Raw genomic sequence first — 9549 nt, 5'->3', positions numbered from 1 at the left:
AGAGAAGTGCATTATAAGCTGCTCAGGCCGGTACTTTTGAATGCGAGCCCCAACACCCAAAGAACTAACATGTATTTATTTTTTAAATGGTGTTGAAGGTTTGGGGCAAAAGGACCATTGCCCGGGTGCAGGCTAAGAACTAAAAGCTGTGCTGTGCGCCATTGCTATTCCACATACTTCCCAGTGCTCGATCCACTGGTGCGTTAGAGTTTGGGAGAAGTGCAGAAGGGTGCAGTGCAAAGCCAGACTTCTGCATTCTCCAGGGGCTGCCATACTTAGAGTGACAAGGGGTCATTGCCAGCCCTGCAAAAAATAGCCTCCATTATTGCCCATGTCAGAGTAAAGAGTGGGAGCTAGCAACTGATAGCAGCACAGCATGAAGAGCCTCCTCTTCATACCCCAGCCTCTTCTCAGGGAAGGATGAGAATGTGTTGAAGGGATCTACATTGACCTGCTCCTTTGTGTGCAGCTGTAGGAAAGTGCCTCTTTTGAACATGGTTATCCCCCACTTTCCACTACATCACACAGCAGACGGCATTGGATTGCCTGCTGGGAATAAGCGCAAATAAGCGTACTCGCTTGGAGGAGCGAAATGAACGTGTAGATCTCGGCTTGGAGGTCTGGAATTCGATTAAGGTAAGCATGATCAAGGATATTGGTGAGCATACGGCAACAATTTACAAGGATCTTTACTTTTGCAGGATTTTATTAAGATTTAACGGGACGGAAGTAGAACCGATGTTGAGGTGAATTCTGACCTTTAGAACAAGGAAGAAAGCCCTGAAGAAGTCGTGGTGAACTCCCTGTACAACGAAACACGTGTATGCTGGGCAAACAAAAGAAAATAATATATACGAAAAAGAGACCTTGTGTTTATATTGTATATTTGAAATGTAATATTGTCGAATGTGTGCTCATGGTTATGGTTATTAAACCCCCACTTTTTGCCTGGATGTAATTTCGACTGGAACCAGCTCCCCTGTGCCAGAGCTCCTTCCATAAACTGTACCCTTTGCTTCCACAATTGGCACCACTTTAGCTCACATGTAAGTTCCTAGTAAAAGGTACCCCTGGTAACAAGGGCCTTGCGACTAAAGAGGGTCCATAAGGGCTGCAGCAAGAATTGTGCCACCCTAAGCGACTCCCTCACCAGGCACATTCACACTGTAGCCTGCTTGTCTTGGTGCTGACAAAACTGGAGTTGACATAACGCACATCCCTGTGTGCCATGCCCATAGACACTACATGAGATTTAGGTTAGACACCCCTCTAGAAGGCCTTAGCCCTAAGGCAGGGTGCACTATATCTCCTGTGAGGGCATATCTGCATGAGTAGATATACCCCTGCAATATCCATGTTGATTCCTGGATATTTTAAGTGACCATGGAAACCATAGTACATGGGTAGGAGATTCGTCAGTACGAATTCCCTAGCTCCATGGTGGCTTCACTGAAGTATGGGATGTTTGGTACCAAACAACTCAGTATAATAACCGTGCATTGATTTCAGTGTCAGATTTATTAAAAATTGCACACACAGGACACCTTAGAGGGGTCTCCTGAAACCTACCAACCCTTAGTGTGGTCACCAACTGGCCTATGCCAGCATGTTACCACCAGACAGTGTTCTGACCTCCTAGGGAGAGTGCCTGTGCACTCTGAGGTTAAGAACAAGGTAATTCCTGGGTGGAGCTGTTCACACCTCCCCATGGTCAGGAAGAACCATCTGTGGCAGGGGAGCTTCAAAGGCCTTGCTGTCTTTGTAACATGACCCCCAGCCTCTCCTGCTGTCCGGAGCAGGCCCCCTTCCTGTCTCACCCCCTTTTTGTAAGTAGGACAGGTGGGAAAACTTAGACAGAATAGTAGGTGTGCCCACCCCTTTGGCAACACCACCCCTCAGGTGCTGAAGGCGAGGTAAAGTACACTTTTCAGTACCCACCATCTTGAAAATGGTGGGACCTATCCAATCAGGGCTAGGGCTATGTGCTACCTCCCTCAGGAGGTGGGCATAATAGAGGGTTAGACACCCCAGGCAATGGGCACATTGGCCACTACCTGTCACTCCCTTGTAATGCCCCTAAATCTATTTTTTAAGTGTCATCACAAGACCCTGAACTTCAGTTCCTTATGATCTAAAAAGAACCAGACACCACAGAGGCACACTGGCAGAGAAGACTGCAGAGAACTACTACATTGGTCCCAGTCCTACTGGCGGGCCTGCACCAAAAGACAACTCTTCCTGCAGCCCAGCGACCGCCAAAACTGTGGGAGGGCTGCCTGCCTTCCACAAAGATCAAGATCTCCAGAGAACAGCAGATCTGTTCACCAGTAACAACCTACAAGAAAAGCCTCTGTGACCTGAAGAACCCCGAAACCATGCTCTCGGTTCTACCTCTTCACACCAACACCTCTCGCCCGAGTCAAAGTGGCAAACTGGTTTCAGCAAGGTACTCCAGAGCTGACCTCTACTGTGCTCTTCAACGCCGCCTGCAGCCTCTGCATGGAGACCCCCCTCAACCGTGATCTGCTCCGGTAAGCAGTTTCCAGCACCAAAAGACACCCCTGCACCCATCCACTCTTGGCCTTGGTGAAGAGGACCAAAGGTGTTCGTACGTCCAGAGCATTGCAACTTACCTCTGTAGCTGTTGTTTCCTTTGACCAGCCTCCAGGCCTGAGCCTGTTTCTAATTTTGCCTTTCTCCATTGCTTTACATTGGACACCCAACACTGAATTGACAACGCGTATCCGGCAGCCCCTGTGAAGCTGGTGGTGTAGTGTTGGTGCTACTATGTATCCTGCCTAGGGCTTGCTTCAAGCCCTGGAGACAGGTCTCCCAAGCGCAGCTACTTACCTGTAAGCAGCTCCTGTCCGATTGCCCCATTACTCATTCATTTGTTTTGGGCACCTGACCTCAAACTTTCACCCTACAGCCACTGTGCAGGCTTATGGTGCACTGTGGGTGCTGAACTGAACCTTGCCCAATACTGATCGCAACTCCCCAATACAGATTTTTTAAGTTGATGTTACCTACCTGTATGCTGAATGTTTTCTTACTCTCAACATTGCAAAGACTGGAAAGTGTCCACTTTAGATATTGAAAAGTATTTCTATTGCAAAACGTATTTACATGTGACGAAGTATTGTGGCTCTACAAAATAAATATAATCAAGTATCATTTTTATAAATTAATCTCAGATTTATTTATTGATTGTGTGTCTCATTTGTTGCCACTGTGTGTACAGTGGATGTTTGGTACTGCCCTTTGATAAGCCAAGCTGCTCGCCCACACTGCCACAAATGAGAGCGTGAGTTTTACCTACATTAGCCTCTGTTAAGCCTCTGGAGATCTACTCGGCTCTCTGCACACTATGTCTCTTTTTAGTATGGTATATAGAGTGCAGCTTCCTACAGCAACTCTTCCAGTGCTCTAAGGCCGAGTATGTAACAGGCTCTGGAGAAAAGTACAGACAGACTTCTTTCTATCTAAATTCATATCTAGTTGTCTGTTGGTCAAAACAGATATGAAAAAGTGTAGCCCTCAAGGGAAATTAACGTGTCTTGGGTGTCTTACACTTCCACCAAACCTCCAGGCACCTTCCGTAAGCAGGATCGCAACCAACCCTCCAGGTACCTCCAGTAAGCCAGAACTCTTGTGCACATCCTGCATACACAAGAACAGAGCAGGAGATTGTGCCTTCTCACACATCGCCCCAAAGGCGTGGAACAAACCCAACACCACATCAGGTCCTCTGTGTCACTCCTTGAATTCCACAAGAACCTGAAGATGTGGCTCATCGATTAACTACAGTCAAGCCCCTGCCTACTCACCAGCAAAAGCCCCAATACCCTCACAGGTGATTAGTGCACTATTAAATAAAATCTACATAGCATCGCATAGCCAGATATAACGCAGGGGTAAAATGGGGTTTAAAGCAGATATACCAAATAGTGCTAAAATGGGTTGATCCTGGTAAACTTTAAAAAAATTGAAAATTGGCTGGCATATTCTGGGACAACAATATTATTTTACTTGTTTAATGATGTCTATGGTTTAATTATTGAGACCAATTAGTCAGTGGGCATAAAGTTGCATTCCAAACATAAAAGGGACACAAAAGGTAGCAAAATTCTTACAAACTCATTTACCTGTAACTATGAAGGCATTGAGCAATAGATGTACCCTTTGAAACATACCTTATTAATTCATATGGGGATTTAAAAATATAGCTTTAGGACATACATCCTTGAGGGTCAATAGTAAATGAGCTATGATTGTAGTAGTTATTGCCTCTAAAGCGTGTCAGATTTCTTGACACCTCTTTTTTCGAAAGAGGTTCACATTTTTTTTTTCAGCCTAGCTTTTTCACAAATGTGTTTGTGGACCAGCTAACGTTTAGCATTTGCCAATGTTTGGAAATTAATGTACCCACATAGCTAGTGCAATTTGGGCAGATATACTCATACATGTAATTGTACGCACTTTATTGGTTTCTTAGGGCCATGTAGATGGAATCCGGATGTTCTACTCTTTTAGAAATGGGATTTCTGGTTGGCTAGGGCTTGCCCTTTAGCCAGGCAGAAACCACCACTCTAGTGCTCACTCCCTTGGTAGCTTGGCACGATCAGTCAGGCTTATCCCGGATGCCATGTGTAAAGCATTTGCGCAACCCACACAGCAACAACATACTAGGCACACCACAAAACGAACTCCACACAAGTTAATATCAAAAATAGTCTTTATATTATCATAAAACACATTAGAATAGTAATCACAATATACACTGTGCCAACTGGCACTGGGAAATATTTACAGGGGCTTATATACACATGACCGGGCCACTTGGACCACTGTCAGAACCATCATTTAGTAAATATAGTAAATGGAGAACATTTAATAAGCATAGAACACAACCAATAATTACTGGAAAACACTGGACTCAGATTCATCCTGTAACATAAATCTTATTATGCACAGTATCGCATTAGGCATGAAATATATCCTGCGCCAACCTCATAAGCCTAAACGTATTAGACCATAACCTACTAAGCATAACTCACATTAGGAAATAATCTCACTAGCATAAACCACAGTAGAAGATACCTCAAATATAAATACAGTATGCAAAACATCATAATCATAAAACCACATTTAGAGGCATAAAACAGGGTGTGTAAATCATACTACATAAATCACATTTCCTAGCACCACATCCATCACATTAGGGCCTGGCGCCCTACAAACCTAACAGTCCACCCTGGCCAACTGGCCTTCTCAAAGGAGCCCAAAATGCCCTATGTCCAAAGTGTCAGGGCGGCTGCCAACGAGCAGAATCCATGTGCGCAATTGCACAGACCTAAACGTTGCAGCTGGCACTAAGTGCTGCACATTTGTGAGAGTACAGGGCTTAAAGGCGGGCACTCAGTGGCACAGCTCCTCGGCTGCAACAGCGCACAATAGCGATATCGATGATTCTCGTAGGACGGCAATCGCGGGCACTCAATGGCCACAGCTACTCACCTGAAGCGGCCCACAATAGCTATAGCGATGATTCTCGCAGGATGGCAAATGCTGGCACTCAGAGGCACAGCTCCTCAGCTGCAGCGGCCCACAATAGTGGTAGTGATGATTCTCGTAGGACAGCAAATGCGGTCACTCAGCGGCCACAGCTCCCCAGCTGCAGCGGCCCACGATAGCGATGATTCTCGTAGGAAGTCAAATGCGGGCACTCAGCGCCACAGCTCCCCAGCTGCAGCAGCCCACATTAGCGTTAACGATGACTTTGGTCACACAGGCAAATGCGGGCTCTCAGCGGCAACAGCACCTCAGCTGCGGCGGCCCACATTAGCGATAACGATGACTTTGGTAACACAGGCAAATGCGGGCTGTCAGCGGCAACAGCTACTCAGCTGCGGCGGCCCACAATAGTGATAATAATGACTTTCAGCCCGCGTTCCCCGCAGTAGAACCAGAGGCTCTGGAATTCTCAACAGAGGCCTCACCTGCGAGGAAAATTCCCCTCAAATAGGAATCCGGATCGCTGATGGGTGAAGTCTAATGTCCCTAAGACTTCAGCAGGAGGCAAGCTCAAATCAGGCCCTTGGGTAGTTGCTTCAGCAAGATGGATGTAAGTTTCAAAGTCCTTTCCCTCTAGTTACACGGACAGAGGTTCATCTTGGCATCCAGAAGTAACACGTTCTTCCTCCAGGAAAGAATTAAAATATATCGCTCACAGGGCGCAGGGAGCCATAGCTCCAAAAGCAAAATTCCTCAGCAATGAAAGGGGCAATGCTGGGCCCAGGGAGGCAAGCCCTCATGGCAGTTCCTCCTGGACCCCAGCAGAAGCATGCCCCAGCAGGATCAGGAACAGCACATCATCCTAGAAGAGAACCATGGAACTGAACAATTTCATGGAGTCACAGCCCCTTTAGTTTTATCACGAAAAGACTTTGCTCTCAAAAGTCACAAGTCACTGAACCCAGCCAGAACCAGTTCGGTGTGGTCTTGGAGCACTTTGTTTACAAGGCTGCATCCTGCCTTTGAGGAAGAGGGGTCTGCCATCAGCAGCACAGTGGGAGGTGGAGCCATCATTTACCTTGCCAGGCACAGCCCTGCTCAGATTAAAGGGTCACCCCTCCCCATACTCCAACTGCAGATCTCTCTATTCAACCCACGTCTGGCTCAGCCTGCCCTGTCCCTCCAAAACCAGACATGCAATTCACATCAGGCTGGCGGACACATAGCACACAGAAATACCAACTTCTAAAAGCGGCATTTCTCACATAGTCATAATAAATCTGTGCACACCATTGCGCAACATTTATTCTCACAATTTCATACATACCAGACTTTACGATACTGCTACTCTCATAACAGAATTACCACTGACACACACTGAGCAGGGAATCCCCCATGCATTCCTAAGGGAGGGCAGGCCCTCTCACTCCAACTAAATGTAACAGAGAGCGCACGCACTTTACACTGGACCACAGGGCTAAAGTGCCCAGCGGCCTAAAACCACTAACACTACACAGAGAAAAAGGCTGGGAGAAATGCAAAAAGTTTAGGGGTGAATCTGCAAAAAGGGCCAAGTCCAACATACTCCTACTGGTGGCCATGCAGAACCAATAGATACAGTGGGCGTTGAAAGGTATTGTAACTAAGCAGCTTACAGAGTTTCACAGCATCAATGTACTAGTACCCAGAAGTTGTCATTGCAGTCTAAATACACTTATTTCCACAAGGGAGGGTAGTAATTAACACAGAGGCTCAAATTAGTCACAGGCTAGTAACCACCAGTATTCTTCGCAGCAGTGCTAACTGCCCCACATACTAACAGAGTCACAAATGTACTGAGCATCATCAGTAAGTTAATTCATACTCACCCACAACTTTTTTTCAGTAGTAAATAATTTTACTTTCATATAAACAATATAATTTACAGATCATGGTAAAAATAATAAATACAATTTGATAACATACAATCAAATTTATTATATAAATATTGATTTTAGAAGTATTTTACAGTCTATTTCAGATTGCTCTCTTTAATAAATGCACAGTCCTGGAAGTTGAGTTAAGAATATATGCGGAAGATATCATGAGACAATGTAACTAATAAATATAAAAAGATGTGGGGTTGTAACTCTAGCAAAATGAATCAATGCAGTTAGAATGTCGCAAGGCAATCAGAATGTTCCCCTCTTAATTGTATTCCCTTGCAGTGTTCCCTTAATTCCCAATACAAGTGTAAACCTTGTCAGAAGCAATCTATCTTTAGAAGTTTGCAAGCAGATGGCTTGGGTGAGCTCTTGCGGTTGACTGACCGAAATCCATATTCATACAATTGCAATATTTCATATTTAGCACTGTAGCTTTAGAACTGAGTGATGATACAACAAACGAGAGACATATGAATAAAATATTCTCTAGGAGTTGAATGTACATGATTTGACAACATGGTTTCATGTACACATCTTTTCTAACATCACTAAGGTAGGTTTACAGCATGATTAGAATTCTTATATAAAATATTTCATTTGAAGTTATGTCTCTTTGTTGCCTGAAGGTACAGACAGCTTTCATTTAATGGCTAGTATTTTCTACTAGAGCAGACTGCAAAATATTAAATAATGACAAACCTGCAATCAGATCATACACTATCACCCACAGAGCTTTAAAATTAATAAATAAGTGCTAGTAGGTGAATAGTGTTCGCTGGAGCTCCTAAGCCACTTGCAAGAGAAACTAGTCTCTTGAATTCTGATACTCTTACTTATTACAAGCCCAGAACAGGGAAGTACTTTCATCAAAAAGATCTAAAAACGAATTTACATTTGAAGGATAGAAAAAACATTAAATGCTTTCAATTAATTGCTACCTTATTTCTTCAATGAAAGCATAACAAACAATTAATTCCATATCTCAGGGTATGAGCTGGTGGAGTACAAGAGTGAAGTATACAGTATGGATACTTTTGTAGTTTTTTCTCTTTCATTAATCTCTTTGTAAACTTCTAATCAGTAACATGTAGCAGAATGCTTTTTGTGAATCTCTTGTCAGTGGTCTAATATTTTTTCAAAATAAGTCACGTTACAAATCTGAGTTACACATTTGGATCAAAAGTGCATAAGGTCCATGTGCGAATTTCTCGACTCCTTAGAAGCTCTTTTTTCATTCACCCCAAAAGCGAACAGAGTGAGAACCCTACTTGAAATATTGTAATTAGAAGGGCTATATGAGGAATGTATGAAGCTGGTGTGCCAACTCCTTCTTCTTTGCGAGACGTGTTAGCCTCTTAACCCTCTGGCTTGGATTTTTTCCCTCTTTCTGTAGGGCGTCATTGTTTTTTCGCATTCAATCATGGCCTATAAAAAGATATGAGATAAAACGGTACTAATTAGTAAAAGAATTCATAGTTCCATAGTCTATTTTATTTTTGGGGAATAAGGTGAGGAATCCATCAACATGCTTTAGGCGGATAAAATGCATTACTGACAAATAAAGACAAGCCTTCCAAAATTACACCTGCTTAGAAATCCTTAAGCGTCATACCTAGCCCACCCCTAAACAAATCAACACAATATACTCTAACACCGCTTAGGGATGTTTCTAATCGCCATACCAACACGCCAACACAGAGCATCCGCTTCCCCCCTTCTGTTACGAAGCCACCAAGATCATCTGCGGCATACCCCAAGGCTCATCCCTCAGCCAAACTTTGTTCAACGTCTACATGGCACCACTCGCCCACGACGGCACGGCCTCAACATCCTCTCCTACGCCTACGACACCCAGCTGAAGTAACTCAAAATGGAAGTGTGAGATGTTTTCCTTAGTTTATTCCAAGTACAGTAGAAGAACAGCTTGTACAACCACCATGCTACAGTATCTTCACGCACTCGCTCCCAACCGCCCATCCATAGAATCCCCAACAAGAATATAGAACATAGAATACAAGCCCAAGATAAACAAGTGAAAAGGAAACCCAATGAATACAACACACCTCCCCCCATTAAAAACAAAAAAAACAACAAAAAACCATAAAATTCA

At 44.1% G+C, this 9549-nt stretch overlaps 1 protein-coding gene across 2 annotated transcripts in view; it reads right to left on the bottom strand.

Moving 5' to 3' along the window:
* Window positions 1-4717: 4717 nt before the first annotated feature.
* LOC147668350 (E3 ubiquitin-protein ligase RNF14-like) overlaps window positions 4718-9549 on the bottom strand; it is a 144119-nt gene continuing 139287 nt past the window's right edge. For both annotated transcript variants that reach the window (XM_086948576.1, XM_086948577.1), the window contains exon 8: window positions 4718-8864. In XM_086948576.1, the coding sequence (XP_086804702.1) occupies window positions 8858-8864 (7 nt within the window). In that variant the 3' untranslated portion in view covers window positions 4718-8857. The remainder of the gene's footprint in view (window positions 8865-9549) is intronic.

Source organism: Lissotriton vulgaris, unplaced genomic scaffold (assembly GCF_964263255.1).
Source record: "Lissotriton vulgaris unplaced genomic scaffold, aLisVul1.2 SCAFFOLD_2240, whole genome shotgun sequence".
NCBI lineage: Eukaryota > Metazoa > Chordata > Amphibia > Caudata > Salamandridae > Lissotriton > Lissotriton vulgaris.
This window is presented reverse-complemented; position numbering and strand designations above follow the sequence as displayed.